Source organism: Triturus cristatus, chromosome 4_1 (assembly GCF_964204655.1).
Source record: "Triturus cristatus chromosome 4_1, aTriCri1.1, whole genome shotgun sequence".
NCBI classification, from domain to species: Eukaryota; Metazoa; Chordata; class Amphibia; order Caudata; family Salamandridae; genus Triturus; species Triturus cristatus.
In genome coordinates, this window is record NC_140585.1 from 423,391,172 (window position 1) to 423,410,836 (window position 19,665).

General features: G+C 45.6%; 1 protein-coding gene across 5 annotated transcripts in view; it reads right to left on the reverse strand.

Annotated features, from left to right (window-relative positions):
* LOC146855062 (dihydrofolate reductase-like) overlaps positions 1–19,665 on the reverse strand; it is a 650,717-nt gene that overhangs the window by 261,130 nt on the left and 369,922 nt on the right. For all 5 annotated transcript variants that reach the window (XM_085652547.1, XM_085652545.1, XM_085652550.1 and 2 more), the window contains one exon: positions 14,755–14,804. In XM_085652547.1, the coding sequence (XP_085508673.1) occupies positions 14,755–14,804 (50 nt within the window). The remainder of the gene's footprint in view (positions 1–14,754; positions 14,805–19,665) is intronic.

A 19,665-nucleotide genomic window follows, 5' to 3' on the forward strand; every position in this document is an offset into this window, starting at 1 on the left:
GGTAGGGGGATTAAAACTACCTCTTAAAACACGCCACAGGGCGTGTTTGCACACGTCACCTCAGGTCCCGTCCCCTCCCTTACCCACTGTGTAAACACGCCCTGTGGCCGTTTTAAGTTGGGAGATTAAGTTCCCTTGAATCCTGAGGGTCCCTAGGGTCCAACTAGCCCCCTAGGTACCTCCAGTAAGCGCCACAGAGGTGCGTTGCAGAGAGGTGTCAAACTCTGCAAAGCAGCGCAGTGGCGCTTACTGGAAGCACCTGGTGGGCTAGTTAGCCCCTTGGGGCCCTCAGGATTGAAGGGGAATTATTTCCCCTACTTAAAACGTGCCATAGGGCGTATTTGCACACGTCACCTAAGGCCCCGTCCCCTCCCTTCTCCACTGTGTAAACACGCCCTGTGGCCGTTTTAAGTTGGGAGATTAAGTCCCCTTGAATCCTGAGGGTCACTAGGGGGAAAATAGCCCACTAGCTACGTCCAGTAAGCGCCATTGCAGAGAGGTGTAAAAAGAGGCACGGCTTCCACCACCTCTCTGCAACGCAGCGGCGCTTACTGGAAGCACCTGGTGGGCTAGTTGGCCCCCAGGGTCCCTCGGGATTGAAAGTGAATTATTTCCCCAACTTAAAACACGCCACAGGGCACGTTTGCACACGTCACCTCAGGCCCCGTCCCCTCCCTTCACCACTGTGTAAACGCACCCTGTGGCCGTTCTAAGTTGAGAGATTAAGTTCCCTTGAATCCTAAGGGTCCCTATGGTCAAACTAGCCCACTAGGTACCTCCAGTAAGCGCCACAGAGCTGCGTTGCAGAAAGGTGTAAAAAGGGGCGTGGCCTCAGAACACCTGTCTGTAACGCAGCTCCCTGGCGCATACTGGAGATACCTTTTGGGCTAGTTGGCCCTCAGTATTGAAGGGGAATTAATTCCCCAACTTACAACTCACCAGGGGACGCGTTTGCAGAGTGCTACAAGGAGGGGGCGTGGCCTCCGACGCGATGCTGGTCTTTTATTTATTTATTTTAAGAAGGGGGCTGTGTGGCCCCCCTTCTTTTTCTAATTTATTGGCCCTGGGGACCCCATCCCCCAGGGACTGCCCCCTAATTTATTTTTTAGAAAAATAAATTTTTGGAAGGGGGCCATGTGGCCCCCCTCCCGAGGCCTTAATCAGCCCCGGGGACCCCAACCCCGGGGCATGGCCTTTTTCTTTTTTTTTATTCTTTAGGAGGGGGGCTGCGTTGCCCCCCTCCTCAGGCCACTTATGGCCCTGGGGACCCATCCCCCGGGGCCGGCCTTTGTTTTTTTTTTTTTTTTTTAATATATATTTATATATAGAAACACCTAGGACATGCTGGACAAACCGTACGTACCTATCACCATGACGATTTGCGTGATATTCATTAAAAGGCGACTATGCATACAATGAATCCACATGGAATGTATTTACACATCTAGTGAAGCTCTGACGTGTCTGACGCCCTACCGTGCCTAATCCCGGCACTCCCGCCGGTGGGTACTCTCCAAGTAGACACCCTTGTTGTTTATTTATACAAACATGGGTAGCTATTGACGGGCACATTTAATACACACGCACACCAAGCCATTCAAAGGGTATTCGACAAAAATTCGACAAAAACTATGCAAGAAACCCCCCTCACGGTTAATAAAACACACATCCACCGCCGGATGTGTAATACTTTTTATTTTACTTTCTGGAAAGGAGACAAACCTCACTTGAGAGTCACAGCGTGCATATGGCTGAGCCCAATGCTGTCTTACACCCACCAGTGCCTGCCGAGTGCCACATATCTCTGTGTTGTATTCCACCAGCTAGTGCGTATGCTATGACACTCTCTAGCCCATGTGCACTGTAACACCACCCGTGAATATGTCATGCCACACTTGCCTTCCGACGGGTTATATTGCCCCATCTAACATGCCTTCCTCGATGCCTATGTTATAATGCACAGCGCTATGCCATACATATTACAATCTGGGATCCATATCTTTGTCACAGTGCATATGCAACATTACACTCCCCAGCACATATTTTATATTACAAATTTAGAGACTAGTTAGGTTACACAACACTGCCCTGTGCATATTACACTCCAAGGTGCATATTGCATAACATGCGCTAGTGCCTGTGCTATCTCGCGCTCTCCAATGAATCTGTCATTGCGCACAATGTATTGCATATTTCACGCCCCGGTTCATCTTATATCATACTTTTTGGTGCATAGTTTATACCATACACTATATCTAGTTTTCATTTTCAATCGTGCTCTCAGGACTATATTCTATATAACACTGCATTCACCTACCCTTTTCACGGGCATTACATTTTGCGATGGGGTGTGGAGGGTCAGGGGGTGTTTCTGCCAAGTGAGCCCAGAGTCACAGTCACAAACGTCCTCTTCTTCCTGAATAAAAGTGAGATTATGCTGCATACTTGTTCATATTTTAAGTAGTTCGCACAAACACACATTTTAAATACAATAAAGTTCCTAATACCCGCCTTCTCTGAACAGTTAGCTTGCTGCCCCATCCACCTCCTCCCTATCCTCTGTTGTCTTAATCCATGGACTAGCCTCCTCCCTCCTGCCATGCATGGTCTGATGTGCTGCCACTGCCCTCCATGTAGCATGATGTACCAGTCCACTCCTCCTGCCCTCCATTGCCCAATTCTATGCCCCATCATTGACCTCCTGTGTAGCCTCTGTGCTTAGCTTGCTTCCCCTATTCTCCTTCCCTTCTGCCCTCCGATGTCTTTGTGCATGCCCCTGCTCCATCCTTTTTGCCCACCATGTTCCATTGACCTCCCACTCCTATCTACTCTGAGTGTTCTGTTGAGCTGCCACTCCCCTCCCACCTGCCTAGCATTGTCAGATGACTGTAACCTGTCCCTGCCACCTCCACCCTGCCTATCCACATTCCATGCCCCTATCCCCTTCCTCCTGTCCTCCATGGTCCATTTTACTGCCACACCCTTCTGCCCTCCCTGGTCTGTTGTGCTGCAACTGCACCTACTGCCTGCCCCGCGTGGTCTGTTGTGAGGCCCCTTCCCCTGAAGTCTCTTGTCTGTGCCCAGATCCTGACCCTCCCTTCTATCCTCCATGGTCCTTTGTGCATGCCCCTGCACCCTCCTTCTTGCCCATCATAGCCATTGTGCTGCCATGCATGGTCTTCTGTGCTGCCACGGCCCCTCCCACCTTCCCTGTGTGGTCAGCTAGCTGCCCCTGACCCCCTCCCACCTTCCCTCCATGGTCTGTGTGTATGCCATCATAGTTTCACTGTTGCTCTCCATGATGTGTCTTCCTTCTAGGGCCCATCCTGCCTGACCTCCATGGTCATCTTGCTGCTCCTACCCTGCTCCCTTGACCCCAGCCCTCTGTTTCCATGTGCAGACCCCTATTCCCTCCTCCTGGCTTGTCTGTTCCATTGTAATGCCCCTGATCCGTCCCTCCTGCCCTTTATGGTCTCTTATGCTGCAGCTTTCTCTCTTGTCTGTCCATTATGGTCAGCTAGCTACCATTGCCTCTTTCCCCTCTGTTGTCCATGTGCATGGTCCTGTCCCCTCCCTATTGCTTTCTATGGATTGTTGTGCTGCACTCCCGTCCCGCATGCCCTGTGTGGTGTATTGTGCTGCTGCAAACCCTGATGCCTGCCCTGTCGGGTCAGTTTGGTGCACCTCTCCATGTCCCTCCTGTCCTCTGTTATCCGAGTCCATGTCCCTACCCCAATTCCTCCTGCCTACCATGTTCCAATGTACCATACTTGTGAACATTTTGAACTTGGTTAGAGGGAGATTTTGAAAAAAAACTGGGGTATTGATTTTCCCCTTTGAGTTACATTGAAAAAGAGGAGATTGTAGACAGGAGACAGATCAAATAAAGCCCATTTGAGCTTAAAAACATTGGACGTTTCCTGGCTGACATGGGTCTGTTGGCATGTATGGTTGTACTACCACTGCCTCTCCCTTCTGCCCACAATGGTCTATTATATTGCCACAGCCTCTCTTGCCAGTCCTGTATTGTTGGTTTGTTGCCCCTGCCCCCCTTTCCACTGCCCTCCATAGTCTGTTGTGTTGCCACTGCCCTTCCTGCCTGCCCAATGTGGTCAAATTGTTGCCTCTGCACTCTCCTACCTGCCTTCAATTTTCAGAGTCCGTGCCCCTGGCCTCTGCCTCTCAACAGTATCCCAATGAACAACTAGATTGCTAACATTCTATATTTATTACAAAAGTGTGGAACGCCTGACGTCATCTTGATATAATCAAAACTGTGATACCTAGAGCATTTCCTTTAGAAATTACTTATATGAGAGGGTCTTATTTGCATCAAAATTATGGTTACTGCTCTAAAAAACCAAAATGAGGACATATTTTCTGAGTTTTCAAATAGCGACAAAGAACTTTTTAATTATTTGTTATCTTTTTTTTTTTTTATCCAGTTGACCACTTGATTAAATGTTGCACTTAGGGGAGAGGATGCTGTGTTACTTTCAGAGCTGCAGACTTTGCAACTGGGGAGCCAGGTTGGAGTTTCTGCTTCAGCTCGACATTCTGTGATTCTGGTCAAATCACTTAATCTCCCCATGTCTACAACCAAAATGAATTGTTTCTTGTGTTATGTAACCAATGTTCATGCAAAGCACTCCAATACCTGACAAGTCTGCACTATATAAAACTGCAAAAACACAACAAATAAAAAGTGTTTTGCACACTTCTGTCATTGGGCTACATGTGGGCTACATCTGGGTGATATGTGTGCTGCATTTGGGCTCTTTTGTCTCTGGTGCCCATCTTGGGAGATTTATTTGTTATGAAGTTTCCTAATTTCCTCATTTACTGCAGTCTCCTCAGTAGGAAATGCTTTCAGTTTTTTACTTTGATTCCATCAAGAAGGTATTCAGATATGTCACACATTTGCCATAAATTCTGAATGTTAGCACTCTAGTTGCTCATTAGATCACTGTAGTAAAGCTACTGCTCACCACGGAAGTCTGCTGCTTTTATTAAAAGTGCATGTTTCAGTCTGCATGTCAGAATTTTTTAATGAAATAGAAGAGGATTTGAGAAGTCACTCAAAATGTGCCCTAATTTTTCTTTCTTCAGCACTAATCATAATTTCTATGGCAAAATGAACCCCCTCATTGTGTTACTTTTTAAATTAAATGTTTTAAGTGTTACCAGTTGTTCCAATCAAGATGGCTTCAGGTGTGCCATACTTTTGTCATAAGTAAGACAGTAAGCGCTCTAGTTGTTCTTAAGAACACACTGGGACATTCTGTCATTGGGCTATACTTAGGCTACATCTGGGTGATATGTGTGCTACATTTGGGCTCTTTTGTCTCTGGCGGTCATCTTGGGAGACTTATTTGTTAGGAAGTTTCCTAATTTCCTCATTTACTGCAGTCTCCTCAGTAGGAAATACTTTTAGTTTTTTACTTTGGTTCCATCAAGAAGGCATTTAGATGTGTCACACATTTGCCATAAATTCTGAATGTTAGCACTCTAGTTGCTCATTAGATCACTGTAGTAAAGCTACTGCTCACCAGGGAAGTCTGCTGCTGGTATTCAAAGTGCATGTTTCAGTCTGCATGTCAGAATTTTTTTATGAAATAGAAGAGGATTTGAGAAGTCAAAATGTGCCCTAATTTTTCTTTGCAAAAACAACAGTTGTTGGACAGAATTCAGAACAATGTCACACATTCACCCCAGTACAGAGATCTGAGCCTAAATCCATTGTTGTTTTGCTCACCATGCCATTCTAGTTTGAACCCAGCCATATGCAAATCAGTCTTGACCCTGTGCCTCATGGGAACAGTCCAGCCCGAACTGCCATGCCAGGTCCTCCCTGGACTGGAAACAAGCATTCTAGGACCGGTTTCGGGGTTTCACCCCTCTTCAGCCAGGATAGCTTGATTCCAGTGGCATGGAGAGCACGGGACTCATGTCTGAGCATACCCGTCCCACTCAGGGTGACAAATGCAAAAACAACAGTTGATGGACAGAATGCAGAACAATGTCATACATTCACCCCGGTACAGAGATCTGGGCCTAAATCCATTGTTTTTTTGCTCACCATGGCATTCCAGTTTGAACCCAGCCATATGCAAATCAGTCTTGACCCTGTGCCTCATGGGAACAGTCCAGCCCGAACTGCCATGCCAGGTCCTCCCTGGACTGGAAACAAGCATCCCAGGACCGGTTTCGGGGTTTCACCCCTCTTCAGCCAGGATAGCTTGATTCCAGTGGCATGGAGAGCACGGGACAAGATAGCCTGGCTGACGAGGGTTATGAACCCGAAACCGGTCCCAGGATGCTTGTTTCTGGTTCCAGGGAAGAAAGGGCTTGGCAGTTCGGGCTGGACTGTTTCCATGAGGCACAGGGTCAGACTGATTTTCATATGGCCATGTCTGAACTGGGGTGGTGGAGTGAGCTAATGAATTATGATGGATTAAACCCAGATCAGTTGACTGGGGGTGAGTGTTTGATTTGCTCAAACGCTCCGTCCATCATCCCCTTTGGTATCGCTTTGTTCGCCCTAAGTTCGCAGGGTATGCCCAGACGTGGGTCCCTTGCTCACTTTGCCACTGGATTTGAGATAGCCTGGCTGATGAGGGTTATGAACCCGTAACTGGTCCCAGGATGCTTGGGTCTGGTCCAGGGAAGACATGACTTGGCAGTTCGGGCTGGACTGTTCCCATGAGGCACAGGGTCAGACTGATTTGCATATGGCCATGTCTGAACTGGGGTGGTGGAGTGAGCTAAAGAATGATGATGGATTAAACCCAGATCAGTTGACTGGGGGTGAGTGTTTGATTTGCTCAAACGCTCCGTCCATCATCCCCCTTTGGTATCGCTTTGTTCACCCTAAGTTGGCAGGGTATGCCCAGACGTGGGTCCCTTGCTCACTTTGCCACTGGATTCAAGATAGCCTGGCTGACGAGGGTTATGAACCCGAAACCGGTCCCAGGATGCTTGTTTCCGGTCCAGGCAAGACATGTATTGGCAATTCGGGCTGGACTGTTCCAATGAGGCACAGGGTCAGACTGATTTGCATATGGCCATGTCTGAACTGGGGTGGTGGAGTGAGCTAAAGAATGATGATGGATTAAACCCAGATCAGATGACTGGGGGTGAGTGTTTGATTTGCTCAAACGCTCCGCCCATCATCCCCTTTGGTATCGCTTTGTTCGCCCTAAGTTGCCAGGGTATGCCCAGATGTGGGTCCCTTGCTCACTTTGCCACTGGATTCAAGATAGCCTGGCTGAAGAGGGTTATGAACCCGAAACCAGTCCCAGGATGCTTGTTTCCGGTCCAGGGAAGACATGGCTAGGCAGTTCGGGCTGGACTGTTCCCATGAGGCACAGGGTCAGACTGATTTGCATATGGCCATGTCTGAACTGGGGTGGTGGAGTGAGCTAAAGAATGATGATGGATTAAACCCAGATCAGTTGACTGGGGGTGAGTGTTTGATTTGCTCAAACGCTCCGTCCATCATCCCCTTTGGTATCGCTTTGTTCGCCCTAAGTTGGCAGGGTATGCCCAGACGTGGGTCCCTTGCTCACTTTGCCACTGGATTCAAGATAGCCTGGCTGACGAGGGTTATGAACCCGAAACCAGTCCCAGGATGCTTGTTTCCGGTCCAGGGAAGACATGACTTGGCAGTTTGGGTTGGACTGTTCCCATGAGGCACAGGGTCAGACTGATTTGCATATGGCCATGTCTGAACTGAGGTGGTGGAGTGAGCTAAAGAATGATGATGGATCAAACCCAGATCAGTTGACTGGGGGGGAGTGTTTGATTTGCTCAAACGCTCCATCCATCATCCCCTTTGGTATCGCTAATTTTTCTTTCTGCAGCACTAATCATACTTTCTATGACAAAATGAACCCCCTCATTTTGTTCCTTTGCAAATTAAATGTTTTAAGAGTTACCACTTTATTTCAACCAAGATGGCTTCAGGTGTGCAATACGTTTGTCATAAGTAGGACTGTTAGTGCTCTAGTTGTTCTTTAGAACACTATGGGAAGCTGCAGTAGAACACAAAGGAATCAACTGACAGTCTCTGCCCTTGTTGGATGTACATGTTTTACTGAGAATGTCAGACTTCATTCTCACATGACTGAGAAAGATAATGTGAATTTACATAAAATATGCTCTCAGTTTAGCTTATAGATCACCTTCCAAATCTCTGTGGGAAAACCATGAGAAAATAGTTTTTTCTCAAACATGATTCATGATTACCTGGTGCTCATCCTGGCCAAACGATGCATCACCATGCACTGGAAGGCACCGGAGGGACTTCCCTTAGCGGCATGGGTGGGTGCAGTTAAGAAGTGGGGCAGGGCGGAGGAAACGCTACTTAGAACGGAGGAAGCCCAGGGGCATCGCAAACACCCGATCTCCATGCCCTGGGCAATGCTAATGCACTCCTTCGCACAGGAAACATTAACGGCGGCGGGCCCGCGAACGGCTGGTTCCCCGGGGACCCTCGCGACTCAGGAGCCCACCCAGGGTGACATGCAGGAGATCCAGGCACCCGGCGGGTCCTAACTACGGACTGCAATTGTTCCCTCATTAGGCCCACTCATAGACAATGATCAAAGCTCCCATCTCCATCCCCCTCCCCCCAACTCTCGCCGCGCCTGCGAAACCCCAACACTTTAACACGTAACGGTACTGCTCTCCGGCGCAAGACTCCTACTGCTTATAATCCAAGATATGGTGCACTCCCCAGTTTACATACCCCCAGTTCGTTGTTAGTTACCAGTTGGCTGCAATTCTATGACCTATATGATACAACACAAAGGGGAAATAGACACACTGAGTAGCCCCCGTATGGCGCGGCGACCACAATGAACACTAGTGGGATAGGCCCAGGCACAGGCCTCGGAAGCCTGTCTATAACTCAGTGACAGAGCGGGGATCAATATACCTCAGGCCAGCGAGTTCAGAAGACCACACAAGAAGCATATGTGCGCTCCTGCACACAGGCCCACATTTATTGCATTTCCCAATGTGCTAATGTATGCAATGTTTTTCTACAAATGCCAATAAAAAGAGTTTTAAAAAACAAAAAAACATGATTCATGATATCCCAGCAGAAGGATTTTTCACATGGTAAAATCACCTTAGAACATACCACAATTCCTAAAATGTGTATGGTACCATCAACAAATGATTTATAATGTAACTAAAGTCTTAAAACCTTCTATTAACTGCAATGCTTTTTAATGAGGTGCTATCATGTATATTGGTCCCAAGATGGCTGCCAACACTTCTTGGATGAAGTGCTGACAGCCAATCAGATCTCACGATGAGATGTGTGGTTAGGCTACGCCCATATATATATGTGATTTTACTTTTGACTTTCTCAGGAACTACTGAACGGATTTACACCATTTAACCAAAGGCACGACTCTGAACCAAGGGCTACCTTTTGCCAAATTTCGTGTAATTCCGTTCAGCAGTTAGGGCTGTAGCTGGGATCAATGGAAAATTGCATGGTTTAAACACGTTTTGGGACCCCCTTTTTTCTCGGCCCCCGCTTGACGAATCACCCCGAGACTTTCAGGACAGGAGCAGACCGGAGCGCCCTACCAGTTTTGAAAATTTTGTGACAATTCGTCAACCGGCGACAAAGTTATTCCAAATAGAATATTGCGGATTTCCAAATGGCTTCCGACGGGCTCGGAGAGCCCGTCTGCCGTTCTGAAAGTCTCTTGTCATTCCAGGGGCTGCTTTTTCCGCCCGAGGGATAACAATGTTGGATTCCAACAACCTTTCTTTGCCGGCCTTTCCAACACATAAAGGCTGTCAGAAGTGGAATTTTGGGACCCTAGCAAGACCTCCGGATGGCAGCTGCCCCTGTTGATCCCTGCACCCCGTGGCAGGCACCTTGTGGTGCCTGCCACAGGATGCAGGGATGAACTTCACCTCTTCTCTTTACACTGAGAGCATGCATTCCGGTCGGAATGCATGCTCTCAATGTAAATAGGAGTGCGACCGAACAGTGTTCGGTCGCATCCAACTTGCTGGGTTAAGATCACCAACAGGAGCTCGGTTGGTCCCAGTACCCAAGCGATGTTGGACAGACTCAGGTCCGTCCGACATCGTAATTGGGCCCTTAGTCTTGTTGGGCAATACTAACTTGCCAATATTCTTGCTTTTCCATCCTACAGCCTTAATTTTATTCCTTTTCTTCTCTTTATGTGTTTAAACTATGCCTTCAGGTTACAGTATTTTGAAGCCTTGCACCCATGAAATCACATGCTAATATGATGTGCATTAAAATAATGAATGATTTCTGTTAGACTTGGGGGCCTCTAGTTGGCACAGGTATGAACTTGTGACAAATAGGGACCCTCTCCTCTAGTCAGGGTAAGGGGGTACACTCTTAAAATAACCCCTGCTCACCCCCTTGGTAGTTTGGCACGAGCAGACAGGCTTATCTCAGAGGCAGTGTAAAGCATTTGTGAACACATACAGTAATCATGTGACAACACTACAAATGGACACCACACAGGTTTTATATCAAAAATAAGTATTCTTTATATAGATTTACCACAAGACCATTAAACGACAAAAATACACAATACAGTTACTTTAGTTGGTAGAATTTTGCTAAGTTCTCTTAAGTTCTTAAATGCAACGCTTTTAAGTCAGTGTACCTTTTAGATAGGACACGCAGGGCAACGAAAGTGTTGCAACGATGTTGATGCGATTAAGTTTTTGGTGCAAAGAAATAAAGACGTGAAGATCTTCCAGATGCTTTACGCTTCTCAGATGTTGCGAGAAGACTCGACTCGATGCTGCAGTGGTGTCACCCTTTACGCGATGCGACAACAGCGGCCTTGGCAGTGACACTCTTCTCCGACGTTTGCGAGACGCTTCCGCTCGATGCGGTGTTGCAGCGGCGACACCCCTTTACGCGATGCGACGACAGAGGCACGCTTCGCCGTGGATGCGAGGCGCTTTTCTTGATGCGGTGCAATGTGACAATTACGATGGCTGCGATGGCGACACGCTTCTTCCTCGATGCGAGACTCTTCTCTTGATGCGGTGCAATGCGTCAGCTACGATGGCTGCGATGGTGACACGCTTCTTCGGCGTTGCGAGACACTTCCTGGATGATGCGAGACGCTTCCGCTCGATGCGATGCTGCAGCGGCGACACACTTTACGAGATGCAACGACAACAGCTCCAACGGTGGCACGCTTCTCCTTCTTGAGTCGTGCTTCCAGCTCCTTGCGACACGCAGTCCCTCAGAAGGCCCAACAACAGCAGCAGGCTTCCAAAGAACTCTGGGGAGCTGGGGGGTGAAGTCTGTTGTTCCTGAGACTTCAGCAGGAGGCAAGCTCTTTTCCAAGCCCTTGGAGATCTTTCACAAGTTGAGCAAAAGTACACACAAAGTTCCTTTCTCCTCTCTTTGGCAGTAAGGCAACCACTGCAGGCCAATCCCCCAGGTTCAGGGATAGTTTCCTCCTCAACTTCTTCTGGTTCCTCCCTCAGCAGAGGTTCTTCTTGTTTTCCCAAAGTGATCTAAATTCTTGGGATCAGGGTCCCAATATTTATACCCAGAAATCCTTTGTCCTCTGAAGGCAGAGGGGCCTTTGCCCAGTCCAAACCAGTTCCTGAGCACTTTGTTTACCAGACTTCTCCTTTCCTTTCACAGTGCAGGGCAGAAACATTAGACGCTCCACAGGAGGTGGAGCCAGCATTGTGGAAGGCAAGTACAGCCCTGGAGCACTTTGTTGACAGGATTCCTCCTCTTCATTCACTGTGCAGAGCAGAGACATCAGCCGCTCCACAGGAGGTGGAGCCAGCATTGTGGAAAGCAGGCACACCCCTATTTAGGTCCCAGGTGCAACTCCTCCCACCCATCTAGATGCAAATCTCTCTATTGACCACTGGGGCACCTCACCCTGTCTCCTGGAATTCCCCAGCCCTGTCACTCAAACTCCAGACAAAGGAATACACAGCCTAGCAGAGGCAGGTTTCAATGGTTAGACAAGAAAATGCCTACTTTCTAAAAGTGGCATTTTCAAACACAGAATGTTAAAACCAACTTTACTAAAAGATGTATTTTATCATCCTGAGTTCAGGCATACTAAATTCAAATTTCTACCATGTTCTCTGAGTCAGTTAAGATTATAAGATGTAATAACCAAACTGCCCATTCTGGCCTATGGAGAACAGGTAGCCTTGCAATAATGAAAAACGAAAATGGCTGTAATTCACTATTAGAACATGCCACACACACCAGGGCATGTCCTACCTTATCCTTACAATGCACCCCGCCCTTGGGCCTACCATAGGGGTGTCTGATACGAAGAATAGGGAAGGTTTAGGGACTGTCAAGATGAGGCACTTGCCCAGTCAGCATGACAGTACCAGACTGCACGCAGGCTCTGCAATGGCAGACCTTAGACACATGTTTACAGGCTGCTTCTGTGGGTGGCACAACCAGTGCTGCAAGCCCACCAGCAGTATTTGGATTTACAAGCCCTGGGCACTCCTGGTGCACTGTACTAGGGTCTGACAAGTAAACCAAACCAACCAATCATGGAATCACTGATTCATACAATAATTTACAATAGGGAGAGCATATGCACTTTAGCACTGGTCAGCAGTGGTAAAGTGCCCAGAGTCATAAAACAGCCAACAACAGGTCAGAAAAAAATATAGGAGGAAGGCAAAAAGTTCAGGGATGACCCTGCAAAAAGGGCCAAGTCCAACAATTTCTATACCTATTCTTAATGCACCTGCTTACTAGGAAGCACCGATATTGTTCTGTTAAAATTATAGGTGATGGGCAACATATGACCGCATGTGTAAGGGGAAGTGTTTTTTCCCTTTTCCTTTCTGTTATATTTTCTTACGTGGCATATGCTTGGAATAAAAATAATAAACATCAAACCAACTTGGCAGGGCCAGACTTATTGGCTTTGGCAATTCTTGTTCAGTATATTTCCAATCTTCCCTCACCCAGAAAGCAAAGTTATTATGAATCAAAGGAGCCCATCCCCTCTTTTTAGTAGAGGGTCAGAATTCTTTACTAATTATGTTATCACTAACCCAATTTTCAATTTGCACCTTTAACTTATCTCAATGTAAACGATTTTCTTGTGCTCTGTTGAAGTGCCATTGCACCCCTGCACAACCAAGGAATACTGAGGAGCTTGTCATTCCCTAGGAGGCTGAGATTGGGAGGCTTATTTACAAGCACCTTGTGCCGCTGGCACGTAATTTTTTTCCCATATTAAAAGTGACACACCGGCGACGCAAGGGACTTGTAAATATAGTGGCATAGCTGGGGGAAGGGCGGGGTGGAGGTTTGCCCCGGGCGAACTCTTTTGGGGGCGACGGAAGTCAAAAATTCTTGTTGTCGAGAAAAGGTTGTCTGTCGACTACCACCCCCCCACTTGAGAAGATGTAATCGGTCTGTCAACTACCCCACCTCCCCCTCTTACCTACACCGGCCGTCACTGGGTCACTGGGTGGCAAGCTCAGGGACCACCCCAAGCGACAAAAGCTGTACCTGCGGCACTGTGTAAATAAGCCCCGGTGTGTCCCTTGTCTCTTTACTATTTTGAGAAAATGTTTCCAGAAGGATTTTTGATCATTCAGGAAAAATGGTAAGGTGGGGAGGTCATTGTATATTTTTGGAGTGCATTCTTGCTTCTCACAGTTATCCTGTACTAGTGTCTGTTAGTGCTAGTATCCATTTATTCTACAATAAATTAAACCATTTTTATTTACGGCTTTTCTTGCTGGCTTGACAATTCACTTACAGAAGCGAATACGTTTCTGCAACATTACAGGTTTCATTTAAAATTGTCCTGGGGGAGCTACTTCTGCCCTGTTAATGCCTAGTTAATGACCTTATTTGTTTGTTGCATTAAATCTTTGGCAACGTATCCTTACCTTTTTCAGACTTTTTTTGTTTACTTTTTTTGTTCTCAAAATATCATGTCAGTGATTTATTGATAATAGGCCTTTCATTCTGTTTTAATTTGCATGATCGTAGAAAAATATCTGGAAGACATAGAACATCTATCAAACATGAATTCTACAGATATCCACGTGAGCCTCATTTGATGAGCTTGAACAGCAGGTGACACTCACAGTTAGGTCCAAAAGTACAATCTCATGTGACCAATAAAGAATGGTACTGCAAATGCAGGTTGCATTAGCATGTTAAATACCAGCGGGGCTTCATTAAAACTTTGTAAGGTTGAGCTTTGTGCTAGTCCCACTTTCAATTTCTGATTTGTTGTATAGTTTCTACTAAAGAAAAAACACTTTGAAATGATGTAAAAATGGCCTAAATTTACAAAAGTGATGATTCACATTAGTACATGTTAGTCTGTAAGGAATGCATATTTTTAAAATGTACAAGTGAAAGACCTCACAACAAAATTAATATTGAATACGTCAGGACATCAGGTATCCATTTGTAATGTCTGCATGTGTTTTTTCTGAGAAAGAGAGTTACAGTATTCACTCAGTGTATTCCAATAGTGCGCAATGGCCCTCCCATTAGGAAGCAGTGAATAGATGTGATGGAGGTAGTTTTACTAAGTATAAGTTGTTTATACCAGATTACCTGAAGTGTTGTGAATCAGATGCATGATACACAACGTCTCTTTCATCACTGTGTCTATCCGTCGTTAATGTTAAACAACAAAAAAAGAACAACTTTTATCCTTGTCAAAGTATTACAATCAAGTGCAAACAAATTAGACTTACCAGGATCTGACACAGAAGTAACTTTGTCCAGAAAGTATTTAAATTCATTCCTGCAGATACAAATGTACTTTGTTATTTATCTATAATGTGAAGATGTCACGGCTGTAAGTAGAATGGCATCAAATAATATGCATCACTGATACATATTAATGGCAACATTTCTAAAATACATGTGAAAATATACAACTTCACCACTGTATACCAGGGCGGTACCTGCGAGCGACACAAACCGCTTATCTGACAAAAGGGGGTGGTTATATACCCTCTGCCACTCTTCATTCCCAAAAGTGATTTTCTGACACTCGTGACCAGTCCTTCCCATCCATCTTCTCCCACTGAAATATGGCTGGTTCCAAGAAAGGGTACCACAGAGTCATTCATTTAAGCTCTACATTTGAATGATGTAAGCTAATTGACTGACAAAAGGAGGTTAGTAATAAAATATCTGTCACTCTCTATTCTCACAAGCACTATTGTGTCACTTAGGACCTGCCCACCCGAGGATGAGGCATTCCAATAAAAGGATCATCAGGGTAAACCATGTGTGATTTGGGGGAGGTCAATGAAAAAACAAGGAGGGACCCTGAATAAATGATTAGGAGGGGGAAGGAGTCAGGGAATAATCAGTACAGAAAACGGGAGCACATTCCCCCCACTGGTACGATATTCATTGGCAATAAGTCCATAAATCAGAATGTACCCACAGACCAAGCATAATATTTATGTTATTTTTACTTTCATTTATTTATCAAAAATAATTTTATGCATTTTGGTAGTGATGTCACTACTAATGTTCATTTTTTTATATAAGAACAAACACATTTTAAGTTCAACATTAACACTATGCATTAATAGGAGCAGAAAAACACAATCATTATACCCGACGCAAAAAGCAATTAGACATACAAACAATGCATACAATACATTAATTCATACAAAGGCACAGTAAATTACCTAGAAAGGACAAAAAAACGAAACAATATACCTTACAATATGACATACATAAAAGACAATAAATAAGACAAAAAAGCGCATACGCGCATTTCGGAGAACCCAAAATGACCAATGAGCTCCTTCCTCAGGGCGCAGGTAGCATAACAGTCTTAATGGAAATGGCCAAATAAGTTACTTAGGACCGAATATTAATTTACATGTCGGGCTTCATTCATAGAAAAGCTGTCGGTCTGTGGAGCACAAAAACAAAAGAATTTTTTTAGATAAAAAATACAGAAAAAACGAAAACTGTTGGAGCTAAACTTCAATCCTCAAAGAAAAATATAGAATAAGAAAAAAACATCACCAAGGAATAGTGCTCAAGACAATATTGAGGTGACGTAATATTGGCAGTGTAGCATTCGTCATTTAACGGAAAACTTTAGACAAAGAAAAATCAAAATAAGAGAGAATTACTAAAGGTCGTACTTAGAGGAAACACCGTCCTTTATTTTTTTCAAGAAGATGGAAGTGCCCCAGAGTCTCCAACTTCCTGGTCCTGTCCAGCAGGCTCCTCCTAGTGCTTTGTCCATCTCCCGTTTACTTTTCATTTGGATTTGGAGCTGGAAGGCTTGTGTCTGCTGGATCATATATCATTGGATTGAGGACTTTTGAATTTGAGATTTCACAAGTTGGAAAATTGGTGGTTTCTTTGATTAGGGAATTGCACTGACATTTGTTTGTACTTTTCATTGTTATTTTAAATGTATTGTGGTGGGTGGCCTGTAGTTTCAGTAGGGGAGTAGTTGTTTCTATGTAAGTAATTTTTCTTCTTTTATAAAGGAAACATGTTGCAAAGTTCACCACATTTTCTCCAACTATTGAAATCAATTTGCAATATTTATTTAATTCACTAGCCCAGTAGTCTGCCAATAGGCCTTTCAGCCAGTAGACCCAGAGCTACTCATGAGTGCATAAGGCAGCCAGTGTGCTTCTGCATGAGGCCTGCAAGCCTTCTTTGTGGTGGTCATGCATTCTTGCAGGTTGTTGTTTTGCATGCATGTTATATCCAGCAAAAAATGTAGCACAGTTCACTACATTTTCTAATAAATTTGCAATATTATTGATTTTAATTAATTCACTATGTGGCCTAGTCTGCCAATGGGGTTTTCAACCAATAGGCCAAGAGCTACGCATGGGTGCATGAAACAACTATTTCTGTGGTGTCTGTTGAATCTAAACATCCTTTATGGCATGGATGGCATTGGATTGAAATGCGACATGTGTTTATTTTGATATTTCACTTGTGTATGTGTGTTAAATAAATGCCTTTGTTGGATGTGTGTGGTTGTAACTTGCAAACCTCTTTTAGCCCTGTGGATTTTCATTTTTGGCATTGTTGCATTAAAGCTGTGTTGTTTAGCATGTCTCCTTTGTCTGGCCAGTGTGTGAGTGTGTTTGTAATAGTGAGGGCCAGCATTTGCCTTGGCTGAGCCTCCCCGGGTGACCAGGGTCCATTTTGTAAAGTGTGTGTCCATAAAGGCCTGCTTGAGTGCATTGTTTTCCAGGCCTCCTGCTTGCTGTTGTTGTGAGTGACTGACCATGTGGCTGGTGGCCATTTTGTGGTGGTAGTAGTGATTTTCCCATTGACCTGCATGTCTTCTTTCCTTTGTTCCTCTTGCCTTATTGCTTCTTGTTGTGGCCTGCCTGGCCATGTGGCTGGTGGATATTTTTTGAAGGCAGCCAGTGTGCTTTTGCCATAGGCATGCATTGTCTGTCTTCCCTTTCTTGTTGTTGGGGCCTTCCTGGCTTTGTGGACTGTGGCCATTTTGTGAAGGCAACCAGTGTGCTTTTGCCATGGGCCTGTATTGTCTGTCTTCCCTTTCTTGTTGTTGTGGCCTGCCTGGTCATGTGGCTGGCAGCCATTATGTGAAGGCAACCAGTGTGCTTTTGCCATAGGCCTGCATGCCTTTCCTTTGTTCCTCTCGGCTTATTGCTACTATCCATTGTCAGCTGCAGCTGCCTGAATGCTGAATCCCACAAGATGCACAATGCCAAACCGGGTGCGTTACATTTGTATTTTTGTTGTTGTTCTTCTTCCTTCCTATCCGTCCTCAGTGTACTGTACACTAGTACACCAACCATGAAAACCCTTGTTTTTGTCAAAGTCTCACAAAGGTCTACATTGTATTGTTATTTATCTTAATAACTGAGGTAACACATTTTATAATATTAATAACACTAACAAGTGTGACCACACACTAAGTTATATATTATATTTGTTTTTACTAGTAGTAATTGAACCACAACAATGAATACCACGTTTAACTGATGTTCTTCTTGCTTCTTTGCTTTTAGGTGCACAAAAGAGCAGGAGACGTCATCACCTATTGTACTGCCAGACATAAGTCCTGCTGTGCACGACAGCAAGTGGCGTGTGACCACAGAAGTCTCTTCAACTTGTGCCACTGCGTGCTGCTGACATCTTCAAGATGGCCCCAAAGAAAGGTACCATGTAAAGGACTTATCGTTATCGCAAAGTAGTACCCAATCAATGCAGGGAACTGAGATAAGTGGGCAACAAGAGCCGCAACCGCCCCCAATAGTAGTTGTATCTCCCGAAGTAGGGGCAGTTCAGGAGATCAAGCTTCCTACTGATGAAGGAGAAGAGCAAGCCACTCTTTCAGAAGATACATTGTCTTCCAGACGCACAGCAAGGAAAAGGAGGGTGAGTCCAACAACTTCTTTTCCAAGCCCCCTTTCAGATGATCTAGACACCACTTGGTTCCAGCCTCTGTCTGAGTTGGAGACACACCACGCCCACGAGACAAGGGTCGCGAAAAGGAAGGTTCCAGAAAGCCTTAGAGTTATGGAGGTAGATGGAGAAGAGGAGGATGATGATGATGAGCCAGTTATCATGGACATTAGTCCCGCCCCAGTGGAGACCGACATTACCCCATCCCAAATTGCTGTGAGGGATGTGGCACAGATACCACCAACACAGATGATACAACCAACACCACCTCCAGCTTCCATATTATGCCGTCAGCCACCTACATCCACCACAACCACCTCAGTAGAAATAGGTACTGCAGAGAGTCAAACTTCATGCCCACCTACCAGTTCATCCGGCATTGCAAGTGGCACCAGCAGCGCCAGAAAGTTGACCTCCCCAGTTTGGGACTTGTTTTCAGTTAGCAGGAAGGAGGTGAACATTGCTATATGCTCTATTTGTTGACAAGGTGTTAGTCGGGGTAAGCTTGGTCAAACTATGGCACCGGAGGCCAAACAACCCATCTGAAAAAACACCACTTTATTCAGTGGGAGGCACACCTTAGCAGCCATAAAACTGCGCCCATTGTTGTTGGTGGTGATGAAGAAGTAGAATATCTAATCACGGTGGGAGGTGAACAAGAGGGAGACATTTTCTGTGGCACACAAAGGAGCCCTGTCCCAAGCAGTGCAGTGATACCACCCGCATCCTCAACAGCAACATTGCAGTGGCACAAGACTAAGAGTCAGGCTGAGACACCAAGGGGTCCGAGACAAGAGAGTACTACAATGAAAAAACGTGCATTGAGCCTAACAACATCTGGCGTCAAGATGTCACCTGCATCAGTGACACCAGAAAAGAAAAAAATCCAGACTACCATCCTCAGCATGTTTAGGTCGGAGGAGCAGTACAAACGCAACCTCCCAATGGCACGTTTGTACAATGGGAAGCTGGCTAAAATGTTAGCGCTGGACGTCTTCCCTTTTTCTTTTTTGGAAGGGGTGGGTTTTCTTAACCTTGTGACAGCTCTCTGCCCAAAATGGAAGGTTCCCAGCCAGTCCTATTTCGCCAGAGTTGCTGTTGGAGCACTACATTACGACGTGCTGGAATTGCTTGGACAAGCTTTGCAGCAGAGTGCTGTTCACACTATCCACCTGACAACAGACATGTGGACCAGTTGCCAAGCCACTGATTACATGTGCATC